This window comes from Phascolarctos cinereus, unplaced genomic scaffold (assembly GCF_003287225.1).
Source record: "Phascolarctos cinereus isolate Bilbo 61053 unplaced genomic scaffold, phaCin_HiC Scaffold_4;HRSCAF=312, whole genome shotgun sequence".
Classification (NCBI taxonomy): domain Eukaryota; kingdom Metazoa; phylum Chordata; class Mammalia; order Diprotodontia; family Phascolarctidae; genus Phascolarctos; species Phascolarctos cinereus.
The window spans coordinates 14,571,581-14,587,948 of NW_027555847.1; the positions used below are offsets into that span (position 1 = coordinate 14,571,581).

The 16,368-nt window shown below is 45.0% G+C and overlaps 1 protein-coding gene across 1 annotated transcript in view; it reads right to left on the bottom strand.

The window, feature by feature from the left end:
- Window positions 1-16,368, bottom strand: part of ARHGEF3 (Rho guanine nucleotide exchange factor 3) — a 296,463-nt gene that overhangs the window by 263,869 nt on the left and 16,226 nt on the right. Inside the window, exon 2 of the mRNA XM_020970560.2 lies at window positions 1,228-1,317. Within this exon, the coding sequence (XP_020826219.1) occupies window positions 1,228-1,289 (62 nt within the window). The 5' untranslated portion in view covers window positions 1,290-1,317. The remainder of the gene's footprint in view (window positions 1-1,227; window positions 1,318-16,368) is intronic.

A 16,368-nucleotide genomic window follows, 5' to 3' on the forward strand; every position in this document is an offset into this window, starting at 1 on the left:
ATTCCATCAGATTCAGCAAAACCCCAGCCAAGTCAGCTCCTTGTCTCCAAGAGCCCAAAGGGTCGACCCAACACCAGGAAAGTGTCACATTGCTCCCTGGCACAGGCCTGCTCCCCAGTCTCCCCAGAAGGGAGATTTCCATGAGTCAGAAAGAGAAGCACTGGACCAGTCTGACACACGCCAGATCTGCCTGCCCGCTGCTCAGAGGAGTGGGGCTTCCTCTTCCTACAGAATTCTGGAAGCAGAGACAGAGACCTTTCCCTGGTGAAGTCTGCTACCTGCTCATCACGAGCTGTTGTTCCAAAAAGTCCACACAACTGAGGTATCCTTTGCCAGCTGAGGTCACCTATCCTGCTCTCTTTGCCAAGCCTGGGCTTCTTGACACCCCACACACCCTCACCCCAAAGCCCCAAGACACATAACACACACAGCAGGAGCATCCTCTGCTTTGGAAGGTCTGTGTGTCCAGCCACACCATCCCACATACCAGCCAAGTCACTGCCAAGTTCTTGTATGAGCCTTCCTGGGCCCATCCACCCACCCTGACCTACACCCTACTGTATGTATACATTCATCTAGTCCTCTACCAAGGCAGAAAACCGGCTTAGGAGAACTACCCAGAAGGATGTGGATTCCCCAAGGGAGGCTCAGTAAGACAGCAGCCCTTGAACCACCATCTCATCCCCCCCAACTGAAGCACGTTCAGAGAGGTGAGCTTCTGGCCACCACCAGGCCTCCAGGCCACTTCCTGACCACCATGGCTATTATACTCCCTGAGGGCAGGCACTTGTCCCCTGGACTTTGTATCCACAGCCCCTGGCACATAGAGGAATTTCAACACTACATCTAATTTTTCCCCTATGAAAAGAAGTATGACCTTAGAGTTAAGCCTCATCCAGTACTGAAGGAAGCCAGTGTGTGACTAGAGACGAGATAGGAAGCTATGGTTTCTAATCACTCCTACCAAGAAAACTTCTTCCTCTCCCTAATGGCAGGAGGAGGAGGCGGCAAGTCAGGAGGGGGAGGCGGCAAGTCAGGAGGGGCCCTGCCTGGTTTGAGGCCTGTCCAGAAGGCCTTGTGTTCCTCACCCAGGTGGTATTCGACTCAGTCAGACAAATGGTGAGCACCAGATCTACGGGCACTGGATTAGGTACAGCAAACAGAAGCACCTGCCCTCAGGGAGCTTCATTTTTTGTTAGTTTGCTTTTTCAGTTTTGGTTTTTGTACCTTTCCTTCTTTTCTTCCATTCCCCGGCAGGCATACTGGCTCATTACTGTGGAATTGTCCATGGCTGGCCTCCTGACATGGGTTTTCCTCCTTAAAAAAAAAAAAAGAACACATATGTCAGCATTAATATGTATTAAGTGCCTGTTGTAGGCAGAACAATTCTCCAAACTTTGTATGGCATCTAAGCCTAGAAATGAATGCAGACTTTCTTTGCCTCCTCTATAGATCCCCTTCATCTGGGCAGAATAAGCTCCTTGAGGCACAGAAAGGGTAATTTTTTAATGAGTGAATGAATTAAATACCATTTATTAAATGCTGACCATGTCAAGCTCAGCGTTGATCACTTCGTTATAAAAGCCAAGACATCCCTTGGCCTCGAGAAGCCTACCCTCTAATAAGGGGAACTATTTGGACAGCAGAGTGGAGGCCAGGCACAAGCACTTTAAAGTGGGAAAGAACTACAGGGGGCTAAGCAGACTGACCCACCCCATCCGAGAACAAGATTCAGGTTCCAGCATCGGATGGCGGTGGAGAGAAGAGGGAGTCGGGTCAAGCATGGCTGAAAGTGTTCCAGGAGGGCCAGTCGTCAATCAGGAAAAGTGGGGCCCCCGGTCAGGAGGGATATTAAACGTGTCTCAATAAAACTTATTTTAAAAAAATAATCTTTAAATTATTAAAAATTTTAAATAGATTTTTAAAAAAATTAAGTGGGAAAAAAAGAAAGGGGAAGGACTACGTCAGGCAGAGAAGGGGAAAAGGCTTTCTCAGATTACGGGTTATCATGAATAAAGTTAGAGATGCAGGCGTCAGTCTGGAGGGAGATAAGTAGATTTGTCTGGCTGTGAAAGGGAGGGTCATGTGAAAGCAAATGAAGGTGGGGGGGAGAACTGATTGGTGCAGAGCCTTGAAAACCCAGGACCAGGAATTCAAGTGGGATTAAAAATTCCTTGGCCAGACATCTCTGGTCGGGGAAGACTGAGATGATTAAAGTGGTACTGACCACACAGTCTACTGGGGCAATGGAGAGAGGGGACAGAGCAGGACCTGGAGTCCAGAGGCCTGAGTTTGAATCCTGCCTCAGACACTTACCAGCTGTTGGACCCTGGACAAGCCAGCCTCAGCCTCCTCATCTGTGAAATGGGTATAAATAGAGCACCTACCTCTCAGGGCTGTTGTGAGGTACAAGCGAGGCAACGTACTGCTCTTAGCAAACCTTGCAGAGCTACATAAATGCTTTGTTATTGTTCAGTCATTTTCGGTCGTGTCCAACTCTCTGTGACCCCATTTGGGGTCTTCTTGGCAGAGATAATGCAGTGGTCTGCCATCTCCTTCTCCAGGTCATTTTACAGATGAGGAAACTGAGGCGAACAGGCTTAAGTGACTTGCCCAGGGTCACACAACTAGTAAGTGTCTGACGCTGGATTTGAATTCCTGAGTTCAGGCCCAGTGTTCTATCCACTGTACCACCTAGCTGCCCCTATTATTTACATTCTATGCTGTCATTTATTTAACGCAGAAGCTCCCCCCCCATCCCCAACCACAAATAGCCAAAGACCCAACAGTCTCAAACTGTGTCTCTACGGCACCACCTATCAGCCCTATTTTATTAAATTTTAATGAATCATTAACAGTACTCTAAGGACTGCATCACCAGCTTCCTCACATCATCTGTCGAATCCAACCCCTTGTCTCACACAGCTAGTCCCTAAATTCGGTCTGCCATCTTATCTCACACAGATTATTGAAAAGGCCTTCTCACTGGCCTCCCTGCCTCCAGGCTCTCTCTCCTACAGTCCATCGTTCACTCAGCTGCCAGACTGATATTCCTTGAGCATAGATCTGACCACCTCACTCAATCAACTCCAGGGGCTCCCATTACCTGAAGATTAAATATAAACGTCTTTCAAGCCTTTCACAACCTGGCATGACCTATCTTTCAGTCAATCAATAAACATTCATAAGTGCCTACCCTGTGTCAGGCACTGCGTTAAGCACTGGGAATACAAAGGCAAATTTAAAAAAAAGATAGTCCCTGTCCTCAAGGAGCTTACAATCTAATGGGGCAAGACTACACAACAAAAAAGAAGAGAGAAAATGGGGTAGAGAGGGAGAAGGGAAAGGGAAGAAGGCACCCAGCAGAGGGTGGCAGGCATGATGGAAAAGTCAGAAAGCAGTGCCCCAGCAGGAAATGGGGAGACGACTACACGGGGCCCCTTCCTTAAACGCTGTTTGGGAGCCTCCAATATTTACCCCCTGGAGGGTCTACGAAGAGAGGGGGTTGGACTGGACAACCTTTGGGGTCCCTTCTGGCTCTAATCTATGATTCTCTAGATACTCCAGTTCCCCAAGCAGGCTGGGAATGAAAGTCAAGATCATCTTCACAACCCCCAGCCCAGGACTCTACCCAGGCTGCCATGCTGCCATGCTGCCTGAGAACCTCCAGACCCAGATTTTATCAGGACAGCTCTCATCTATTCAGTTTCCCTGGGTGGGGGAAGGAAGGGAGGTCTGGGGGAAGAGAGAGGGGAGGCTGGAGACCATGGTGGTGTGGGAGGTGAGGAATCATTGTGGCCCAGGAGGACTGCACCCTCCCCTCTGCCCTAGAGGTGTCAGAGGTGAAAGAAAGTACTTGACCTACATGCTGGGCCTCCTGCAGACTTTAACAGAAACCAGACCAGCAAGGTCAGGTCGGGCCCTTTGCCAAATCACTAAAAGGGCTTTGTTCCAGGGCCCTTCTTTAGAACAGTTGCTGCTGAACATGGAATTTTACCTGTAGAGCAAAAATGATGTTATCAGTAAGGCAGCATGCTTTCTCTTAGAACACCCTTTCCCCTCCCTAGCGAGCAAGGGGAGTCATTGGTGAACACATCTGGCTGGGTTAGGGGAGAAACTGGGGGTGGGGGAACAGAGGGTCTGTATCTGAAGCAAACCCGGATCAAATTGACCACCTTGCCTCACTCACACTGCACTTCAATATGCAGCTATCCTCTATCAATCAATCAATCAGTCAATCAACCAGCATTTAAGATATGCCTCCCATGTGGCACAGCCCTGGGGATACAATGACCAAAAATGAACCCTTACCCACTCATTTAACCCCTGCCTGCCTCGGTTTCCTCAGCTATAAAATGGAGACAATAACAGCACTTCCCTCAGGGCTGTTGTGAGGATCTAAGGAGATAAGATGCTTCTTATCTTAAAGCACAGCACAGTGACCCTCTAGTTACAGTTGTTGCTGTTATTATTATATGACAATGTGTATAATTATGTGCAGAATACATAGGCAAATACACACAAAACAAATATAAAGAGAGAGTGGTTAAATACAAGAGAGTTTGGGAGGGAATGCAGCAGCTGTTCTGGGGAGGGGTGGAAACCAGGAAAGGAGGTGGTAGAGATAAATCTGGAAAAAAAGAAAAGGAAGGAGGAGGAAGGAGGAGATGCCTTCTAGGCATGTGGGATGGCCAGTATATCACTGTCATGTCTAAACTTCCTTTCCTTGTTTTTCAAAGCCATTTATACTCAGAACTCATTCTGGCCATCCAACTTTATTTCCCACAAATCCCCAACTTCTAGTACAATTGGTGTGGTCTCACCATCTACGAACACTGCTCTCATTTCTTTCTCCATTTCATCCCTCACATTATCACACTTTCAAAAGCTTAAAAAGGCTATGGGGGGCCATGTCCAGTCGTCCTGATCTATATCTGGCCACTGGACCCAGATGGCCCAGGAGGAGAAAGTGAGGCTGCTAACTGCATAACCCTGCCTTACTTAAATCCAATTCACTTGCAAGTCTTGGCATCACCTTCCTGATATCATGGTCCTCTACAAGAACAAAGGACAAGCAACGACACTCTCAAACAGAAAACAAAACTAGAATAATGGAGGACTGACAGTACCCCTCTCAAACCTAACACAAATCCAACCAAAACGATAAACAAGTAATAAATTAAGGACCTGAATAGAACCTTAGAAAAATTAGAGATAATACACCTCCAACGATTAAAGAATGGGAATACACAGAAATTTATATAGTTCTCAGTCTTAAATGGCATCTTTACAAAAATTGACTATGTGGAAAAGCATAAATATTAACATCATTTACTAATCACAATATAATAAAAACTATATTTAATAAAGTTCTTGAGGAAAGAATTAAAAGTAATTCGATTCTAAATAAAATTATTTTAAAGAACTAGTCGATAAAAAAATAATAGAAATAATAGAAAATTTCAAAGAAAATTACAAGAATGAAAGACAACATACCAAAACTTATGGGATGCAGCTAAAGCAGTTCTCAGGGGATATTTTATATCTCTAAACACATTAACAAAAAAGAGAAAGAAACAAATGAATGAACTGATCAATTTTAAAAAATTTGAATCAGATCAGTAACAAATCCAAACCTCTCAACTAAGCAGCAAAGTAGAAATTGTAAAACTTAAGAAGAAATTAATAAAATTGAAAGCAAAAAATGGAATTGATAAAAGTAGGAGCTTTTTAGAAAAATTAAAATAGGTAAACAGTGCATCTGATTGAAAAGCAGGAGAAAATAAAACTGTTAGTATCAAAAATGAAAAAGAGATTTTAAAAAATTAAAGAAGAAATGAAGGAAATTATCAGAAATTATTTTGCCCGATTACATGCTAATAAAATTGATAACTTCAAGAAAATGGATGAATATGTAGAAAAATATTAAATATACAGATTAACAAAAGAGTATTTAACTCAATACCAGAAAAAGAAATTTGCACAAGATACAAATAAATTCTCAAATTAAAAAAAAAAACTCCAGGATTAGATAAATTTACAAGCAAATTCTATCAAACATTCAAAGAACACTTAATTCTAACATTACATAAACTGTTTGCAATAACAGGAAAAGAAGTTATTCTACCATTCTCTTTCTATGATACAAATATGGAGTTGATAACTAAACAAGGAAAAACAAAGCAGATAAAACTATGGATCAATATCCTTAATTAACACTGATATTAAAAACGTAAATAAAATATTAGCAAATAGACTACAACAACATATTAGAAAGGTTATATACTATGACCAGTTGGGTTTATACCAGCAATAAAGGATTGGTTCAAGAAAAGGAAGCCTATAATTATAATAAATCATGTTAATAACATAAAATAATAAAAACTGTATAATTATATCAATCGATGTTGAAAATGATTGACATAATCCAACATGCATTTCTGTTTGAAAAAAAAATCTCTAGAAAGTAAAGGAATAAATAGGAATTAAGGTTTATAAAAATAAATTTTTCCTTAATACAGCAACTAATATCTATCTAAAACCAAGAGCAAACAACATATATAATAGAAAAAAGAAGCTTTTCCAATAAGATCAGAGACAAAGCAATGGTGCCCCTTATCACCACTACTATTTATCACAGTCCCAGGAAGACTAACCCTAGCAATAAAATATAAAAGAAAAATTGAGGGAATAAGCACAGGCAAAGAGAAAACAAAACTATCACTTTTTGCATATGATATGATGATTCACTTTAATGAAAGATTTGATTTCAGCAAAATTGAATGATATAAAATAAATCTGCATAAATCATTAGAACATTTTGCGAACAAAACCCAGAAGGAAGAAGCTAGAAAAAGAAACGCCATTCAAAACTATGGAAGTTATAAAATATATGGAAGTCAATCAACCAAGACACACCAACTGTAAAACACTTTGCAGGAATAAAGACAGACCTAATTGGAGAAATATGAGTAGGCTGAGCTCATGGCTAATGAGAAAGTTGAGCCAATATAATAAAAATGACAATGCTATTTAAATTAACTTACGTATTATTCCATTCTATAGCAATCAAATGACTAAAGGGGTATTTTAGCCTCATAAAAGCCAAAAAAAAAATTTAATTCATATGTAAGAACAAAAGGTCAAGGATCTCAAGGGTAATAATGAAAAAAAATAGGAAAGAGGGGGACAGAGCAGTAGCAGATCTCAAATCACACTAGAAAACAGTAATCATTAAAATTATATGGTAATGGTTAAAAAATAGATAAATCAATCAGTGGACTAGATTAGGCAGACAATATGTCGTTCTTTGTCCTTCCTTCTTACAGAGGACTATGACATCAGGGAGGTGATGCCATGACATGCAAATGAATTGGATTTAAGTGAGAGAAGGCTGACCCTCACCTTCTCCTCTGGCGCCATCTGGGTCCAGAGGCAAGATACAGATGAGGGTGACTGGAGATGGCCCTAGATGCCATGGCATACAGCACTATGTCCCATAAACCCAAACATCCCAATTACTGAGGCTAAACTATTTGACCAAAACTGTCTGGAAACAAGAAAAGCAACTTTGCAGAAATTAGGTATAAACTAATATCTCACAGTACGTACCAAGACAAATTTCATGAACGTATGACTTAGAAATAAATGGAGGCGTCATAAGCAAATTCAAACAGCAAGAAAACAATCTTTTGGATCTGTCAATGGATAGAGGAAAGCTCATGATCAAACAAGATTCAGAGACAAAATAAAAGATAAATTTAGAAATTTCAATTATATAAAGTGTTTGCATGAGCAAATCTAACGCAGTTAGAATTAGAAGGGAAACAGGTAATTGGGGCAGAAACATTTGGAGTAAGTTTCTGTAATAAATAAGTCTCACGTCCAATATATGTAAGGAACTGATTCAAATTTAGAAGATCAAGAGACATTCCCTGAAAGACAAACGGCCAATGGATATGAATGGGCAGTTTTCAAAAGAAGATATCTGAGCTATCAACAATGTGATAAAAATGTTCTAACTCACTAATAATTAGAAAATTGAAAATTAAAGAAATTCTGAGGTTCCACTTCATACCTGTCAACTTGGCAAAGATGACAAAAAAGGAAAATGACTTATGTTGAAGGGACTGTAGAAAAACAGGTATACTCATGGATTGCTGGCAGAGCTGTGAAATGGCCTGAACATTCTGAAAGGCAATTTGGAACTGAGTCCAAAAAGGTACAAAACTGTACCCTACCCTTGGACTCACTCTACCACTACTGGGCCTATACTACAAAGAGGTTACAAAAAGGGGGAAAAGACCTACACAGAGTGTCCCAAATATCTTAGTACTGTTTTAAACTTTAATCGCTTTTATTTAAAGCTATTAAATATTTATATTATATTAAACTACATTACATATAAAAATTAAAAATGCTTATATTAAATATATTATTTAGCATTTAAACTATTAAAGCCTAAAACTGCACAAAGATTTTGGAATCACCCTATATATACAAAGATATAATAGCAGTCATTTTTGTAGTAGCCCCAAGCTGTAAATAGCATGAGTGCCCTCCAATTACAGAATGCTTAAACAATTATGACATATGAATGGAATGGAATATTACTGTGCCTGAAGAAATGATAAAAAGGCTAGTCTGAGAGAAAACTGAAGACCTCCATGACTACTGCAAAGAGAAGTGAGCAGAATTGGGAGAATAATTTATCCAATGACAACGACATCATAGATAAAAATAACTTTGAAAGACTTTAGACCTCTGACCAGTCTAATGATGATGAGTGCAGAGAACTTCAGATAAAATGTGCCACGTTGCCAGAGAGGCAATGGACTGAAAACGTAAAATGAGGCACACATTTTGGACACGGCCAACGTAGAATTTGTTTCACTAGACTATCCTTATTTGTTATAAGGACTCTATTTCATTGGTGTTGCTGTTTCAATTTCAATTTAATTTTTTTAATCATTCAATGGGATAGTGAGAAGAGAGACTCATGTTTGCAAAAACTAATTCCTTTTAAAAAGGAAGCGCTGCGGTGCAGGGGCAGTTTTAAAGGAAATTCATTTGGAAAGCTGTCATGAATGCGTAACTTTATAGACTACACTTGAACGATAAAGAATTTTTCAAAGTAAAAAGCAGCACTCTCAACCCTCTTTAAACGCAGAGCCCCCATACCTCTACCTCATTTCCTACTGCCTGTCCTCCTCCCCTCCCCTTTCATCCATCCTACACACTGCCAAAGCAACCTTCCCAAAGCCTATTTCTGACCGTGGGAGTTTGGGAGCTGACATAAGCATCACCTGCACGTTGCTCAGTTGTTTCAGTCATGTCTGACTCTGTGACCCCATCTGGGCTTTTCTTGGCAGAGATACTGGAGGGGTTTGCCATTTCCTTCTCCAGCTTATTTTACAGATGAGGAAACTGAGGCAAACAGGATTAAGGAACTTGCCCAGGGTAGTGTCTGAGTACAGCTAGTAAGTATCTGAGGTCACATCTGAACTCAGGACCAGTGCTCCATCCACTGCGTCACCTCACTGCCCACCCTTTCCCTACTACCAAAGATTTCACCCCCCCCCAGAACCTCACACAAGGCATGGCCACAGCAGTGGTATAATGACTCCTTACCGGTGAGGAGCGCTGGACAAGGTGACCTCTAAGTTCCTCTGATTCTGCAAGAATGACATATGTGATCTTTAAAGATCTAGTTCCAATCCTGCTATCCCATTACTGGTGGATCTCCCCCCTCACTTAGTTTAGTTTTTCCCCAACTTACTAACTTGAAAAGCCAGTGAAGGTGGGAGTGTGGGCATCCCCTCTCCCAGTGCTGCCTTAGGAGGGAAGCTGTCTTTGAGGGCGGTCATGGTCAAAGCACTGATCCCTCCTGGGGCAGCCACTGGTGAGGAGCTGCTGCTGTCTACCCGGGCTGGTTCTCTGAGGCCAGATACCCACAGATAGTCTTTCATGAGCCTTTTCTTCTTGCTAGGACCAGCTAGAATCCAGTCCTCCGGCAAAGAGCCTTTGAACGCCCAGGCTCCGCGCTGGGCCCTGACAGGACCCTGAGGGCAGACAATGGGTCACAGACATTTTCTAACCTCTTGCATTGGAGTATACCACCCAGTGCTGGGCACATAGCAAATACTCAAAAGAATAATAGTAGCTTGACAATAAAAGGATTACACATGAAGAGTCTGAGCTAGAAGGGGGAAGGTGAAGGGAAGGAAACAAACATTTATCTAGTGCCTGCTGCATGCCAGGCACTGTGCTAAGTGCTTTACAATTCTCTCATTTGATCCTGGGAGGTAGGGGCTGTTATTATCCCCATTTTACAGTTGAGGAAACTGAGGCAGACAGCAGGGACTTGTCCAGGATCACGAAGTAAATACCAGAGGTCAGACTCCAGGCCTTGTGCTCTATCCTCTGAGCCACCCACCTGCCTCTGAGACTTTAAAGATTACCTGATCAAACCCCCTCATTTAACAGATGAGGAAACTGAGGTCAAAAGAAAGTGACTTGCCCAAGGTCTCACAGATAGGATCAAAGATCTAGTTCAATTCCATTACCCCCACCTTTTTTTTTTTACAGATGAGGAAACTGAGGCCTAGCTTAAATTAATCAAGATCACACAGTTGGCAAAGGCAGAATTAGAACCCAGGTCACCTGATTCCAAATGCACCACATGGATACAGTAACCCAGCATTTATCACACTCCCCAGATACAAAAGAGAGGACAATGTGAACTACAGATTACTGACATGGAAGGAACGAATTGTAGGCCAGATCCCTTCCCCATTGTGACTCCATGAGCTTTCTACAGCCCCCCTCTGCCAGGGCAACATTTTTGGCAGCCCAGTGTACTAACCAGAATTCACCCTGTGGCCTTCCGAGTGGGGGTTAGAGAAGGAGGGAGGAAGATGCTCCTCCCCTGTGAGAGTCAGCAAAAACCAATGGCCAATGGCCACCCAGATGCCTGGCGCCCCCTCAGAATCCCAGGCTCTCTCCCCGAGCCCCTACCCACCTGAAGGTTTAGCATGGCTGCTTCTTGGCCAACGAGCAGCTAACAGCACCCCTCCTTGGCACCGAGGGAGACGGTGGTACGGCTTTGGCAATAAGACCGGAGAGTCCGGCCAGGTTTGCCATCACTGCCCACAAGGTCGGGGCAGGCCTTCTGTCATGACTAGGCCTGTTCTAGCTTGCTTACTCACCCCTCCAGTGGAGGAGTGTTACTGCACAGCCCTGCTCCTGTGAACAGCAAAGTAAGGAGCTTCCTGTCACCGAATGGTCACTGCGTGGTCTGATTGTCCTTTAATGGAAGTTTGTGTGTCCTACCTGTAGACCACTCCCAGGCCGGCCTCCACATCAGGCCTCTCTGGTTCCAGACACAAAGAATAGACAATGTATGACCACAGAACTCAAATTCCGCTTGCCGGCCCTCCTTCATCTCTGGGATGATGCTCTGGGGAGTGGGGAGGGCTTCCTCGGTTCTTTCTATGTCGGTGTCCCTAAAAATCACCAGGGCCACAGAATGCCAGAATTCGGAAATTAGGGGACACTTCAGTGGGCTTCTAGTCCAAAATGTGCGTGAAAATGGATCCCCTGTATATGAAGAGGTCATCCAGACTTTGGTTTCAGGCCTCCAGCGAGCCCTGGAAGCAGCCCTTCTCCTCTAATTCTCAAAAAGCCTTTTTTTTTAACCAAACCTGTATTTGCAGCAACCTCCTAATTGGTTTTCCTTCCCCGGACCTCTGCCTCTTCCAGTCTATCCTCCACAGAGTTGCCAAAGAATTACTCCCAGTGCACAGTTCTTACATTACTCCCCTGCTCATGGACCTTCACGGGCTCCCTACTGCCTCTAAAATAAAATAAAATAAAATTCATCCGTTTGGCCTCTTCTATAACCTGGCTTCACACTATCTCTGTAAGCTGGTTTACCTTCCTCCCCCTAATGCAAGCTACAGTTCAACCAAACCGGTGCCTCACCCAAGAAGACATTTCATTTCCTGCCTTTCCCAGGCTACCCCCTTCACCTCCACCTTTTGGAATTCATTGCTTTCTGTCGAGGGCCAGCTCAGACGCCGCCACCTCCGCCATGAAGCTGTTCACCATCTCCCCACCATGCCTTCCCCCACCACCCTCAGAGCTGGCTGGCATTTGGTATCCATTGGCATCCATTACTCTGTAAGGACTTTGCAGTTATTTATCTGTCTACAGTGCCCGTTCTCCCCACTTGACCCATTTATAGAATGGAAGCTCTTTGAGGCCAATGGCAGTTTCATTTTTTCTTTTTATCACCAGTCCCGGAATAAACGCTTGTTAAATTGAATCAAGGGCAGAGGGCCAGGGCTTCAAAGAATCAGCCAGAGCAAAAGCTACCTGCTGCCCTGCTGCTGGTATTGATTCCAAGAGAATCAATCAGACCATCATCCCCAAACACGAAGCAGAAGAAGCAGTCAACTCGCAAGCTCTAATTAAACTGCTGATGGGTGCCATGGACCGTGCCAGGGGCAGGGGGCACAAATCCAAAGAATGAAACAACCCCTTTCCAAGGGGCTTCCTTTCATTCCAATGGAGGCAACAGAAAGGACATATGTAAGAAGATGCCGAAGAAAAATAAAGAAACTAAAGACAAATAAATACAAATGATTGGTCTGTAAACATGTCTATGCGTGCCAGGCACAGGACTAGCACTGAGGATACAAATAGAGGCCAGAAATCCAGGGAGGAGGGAGAGCACTCCAGGCATGAAGAGAATCGGAGAAAATGCCCGAACCGAGAGATGGAGGGTCTTGTTTATGGACAGCCAGGAGGCCAGGGTCACTGGATGGAAGAATAAGCTTCTAGGAGTAAGAGGTAAGAAGCCTGGAAAGGCAGGAGGGGCGAGGTTGTGAAGGGCTTTGAAGGCCAAACAGAGCATTTTGTATTTAACCCTTTAAGATCAGATACAAGCAGCTAAAGATGAGGCAGGTGGGGAGGGAGGGCAGCTATGGAACAGAAAGTGGTCATGTAGAAGCCGTTTGAGCTCCATCCACCTGATGAGGCAGAGGAGAGGAGAGACCCACGCCAAGCATGGGGGTCATCAGCACAAAGGCAGCAATGCGAAGAGAGTGTGGAGTGTCTGAGGACAAAGAGAAGCCTACTGTGGCCCCATCCCTGGGTGTGAGAACATGGCAGTAGGGAGGGGAGATGGACTGGGACCAGACTGGGAAGCGCTAAAAACAATAACTAAAGGGATTTTATCTTATCCCAGAGAGAAAAGGAAGCCAATGAAGTTGATTGAGCAGCAGTCATGAGGTCAGTTCTGTACCAGGTGAAAGGTGATAAGGACGGAGACAAGGCCAGGGTGATGGATAGAGTAAAGGGAGCAACAGTAAGATTTGGACTGGATCCGTGGGGTGGAGCATTAGCATCGTTCCAGGATGAGGAAACTAAGTCTTGGAGAGAGAGGTCAAGTAAGTACTCTGAGGTCACACAGACTGATAGCGTCAGAGGGGAGATTAGAACTCAGGTCTCTGGGTTCCCAGGCCAGAGTTATTTCCACCTTGTCTCACTGCAATAACAGAAAGGGACCAAAGTGGTTCAATCAGTCAATCAATTAGCAAGCATTCATTAAGCGCCTATGGATACTGGAGCTACAAAAGTAAGACACTGCCCACCCTCAAGGTGCTCAAGGAGAAGCTGGGAAGGTGAGACTGTGCAGTGAGTTCAAGTCTGTGGCCCAGACTGGGAAGAGTTGGGGTAAGGGGATGGGGGGTGGGACGTGGGGGAGGAACTGATCTATCAAAAGGAGGTCCTTGTGATTCCCAACCACAAAGGGCGGAGAAGTTCAGGGAGGGCTCGCCCAGAGGCACCTAGGCCAGAAGGTGCATAAATTCTAGCTCAGCTCACGGGGTCAGAGCAGCTGCAGGGTCCACCGCCCCTGGCCTGGCCTGGCCTGAGATGACCTCAGTCTTGTGAAACGAGCCCGTAAAAATCACTCATCTTGACTGGCCTAACCACAATGAAGTTTTAGCTAAACTACTCAAGAGGCTGGGCCGAGAAAGATAGTTCTGGCTTTCATCTTCCACCAAATAGAAAACCTCTATTCCATAAACTAAAAATAAAATTTTATAAAATTGAAATAAAGTCAATAAAAGGCACCATAAAAAAGAACTCAGCCAGGCAGGCTCTGGACAGGAGACCAGCTACAGAAGCTCCAGAGGCACAGCCCTGACCATCCTGGAGGGCAGGAATCCTTCCTCATTTTGGTCTCCCCCTCCCCACCCCAACGCCAGTGCAAAGCAGAATGCCTTGCACTTAATGAATACTGGTTAGATTGGGTTTAGCTTAAGGGAGCTAGGTGGTACCCTGGAGAGTACTGGACCAGAAGCCCTGATTTCAAGTCCTGCCTCAGTCAATGACTAGCTGCACGACCCCGGGCAAGTCACTTAAGCTCCTTTCTGTGCCTCTGTTTCCTCATCTGTAAAACGGGGGGGATAACATGAGCAGCTATCTCATAGGGTTGTTGTAAAAATCAAATGAGAGAATATATGTAGAACATATCAAAAGAGATAATACACGTGATACATGTTATCAAATGAGAGAATATATGTAAACCTTAGGTTGCTATATAAATGCTAGCTTTTATTACTATTAATTATTATTATTACCACCATCATTACAGTGACCAACTTCACTAGAAGAGGTGACCTCTGGCAGTGGTCTCCCTCATAGGGACTCCAGTAATGGGGAAAGGGGAACAGGGTGGAGATAGCCAGTCAGCCGTTACATGAAGAGTTTGTTCACAAGTCAGACCGCTCACATCCTCTGACTGTGTTGTATACACAGATTCATAATACAGGTTTTTACAGGCAAATCCGGAAACAAGACCCTTCCAGATGTGCCAAGGCAAATTCCAATGGGCCCCAAGAATATCCCATGGACTGGAATGCCAGGAACTGCCCACCCAGGTTTGAAGGGCAGCCCCTCTTTCACACAGTGCCCAGGAGCACCAAGCTCAGGAGCCAGAGAGTTCTCCCCAGTGTTCCGGGGCTAAGTGCAGGCCAGAGCTTCTGAGTCACCAGAGCTGTGTATCTCAGGGCCTGAGTGGAGCCATCCAGAGATCATCCTTCAACTTGTTCTTCACAGCCTGCCCACAGCGAGCGGGCAACATGGCTCTGTCCAGGCAAATCCAGGAAAGATTCAGCCTCCTTTCTGGACGTGGCCACAGCCCAGAAAGCAGCTAATAACTGCCACTGCCTAATTAGCACCTGCCAGGAGCCACACCCCTGCTGGAGAGGGCACGACCGGCAGCCTGGGCCCGGTGTGCCAGCTCAGCAGTTAGGAGCCCCCAGGGACAGAGGGCGGAAGGCCCCAACCAGCTCCTCACGCCTCCAAGTGCCAGTTACCTAACGCTGCCAACCTGCTGGGTGCAGGCTTCTGCCCTCTGTGTGGCAGAGGCACCAGAAGCGGGTCCCTGCTTGCAGCACCTCGGGGTGCAAAGAGGAGGAGCTGGTACAAGCTGCCAAAGCATCCACCCCCCTGTGCCTGGGTTAAGCCCCAGCCACCTTGATCTCCCTCCGAGTTCTGATGCTGGGTTTCTGGGTTCAAGGCCCAGCTCCTCCTGAAGCTCTCCTTCCACATCGCCAATGATCTTGGTCAGATCTCAGTGCCCTTTGCTTGACAATCACCTGTGCCCTGCCCACTGACCCTGGGCCCTCTTCTCTCTCCTTTCTTTATCTCACTCGCTGCAGTGGGTTCAACAACCCCTGATTCAGACACTCCAATGCCTCCTGGACACCTCCCACAAGGCAGCCTGTTGGCAGACCATCTGGTCCAAAACACTGTCTTCTCCCCTAAGCCTCCTCCAAGCCTCTCTGTGTCTGTCCAGGATGCACCGTCCTTTGAGGAACCAGCATCACAACCATTCTCCCTCTTTCACCCCCTCAACTGTCATGATTCCACAGCATGGCTCACAGATCTCTGCCCCCCACCCCCACCCCAGCTCCCATTCTGAGGGCTGGCTTCCCCCATTAGAATGTAAAGGGAGCTTAGCGCAATGGTGTATGGCACACTGCAAGCGCTTAATAAATGCTCGTCACTTTGCAAACATCTCTCTCCTCACATGGCCACTCACCAATATCATAAGACTCTTCTCCGGTCTCCCTGCTTCCACTGTCCTCTCCTTGAGGGCTGGGCCTCCCCTCCCCTCCCCCTCCCCATTCTTTGTATCTTCAGTGCTTAGTCCAGAGTCTGGCACACAGCAGGCACTCAATAAATGCTTTTCGACCAACTGACTGAACCTCTCCAATCCATCCACCACACAGCTGTCAAAATAGCCCTCCTAAAGCACAGGTCTTAACACCATTAAAAACCGGCACTTCCAGGGGC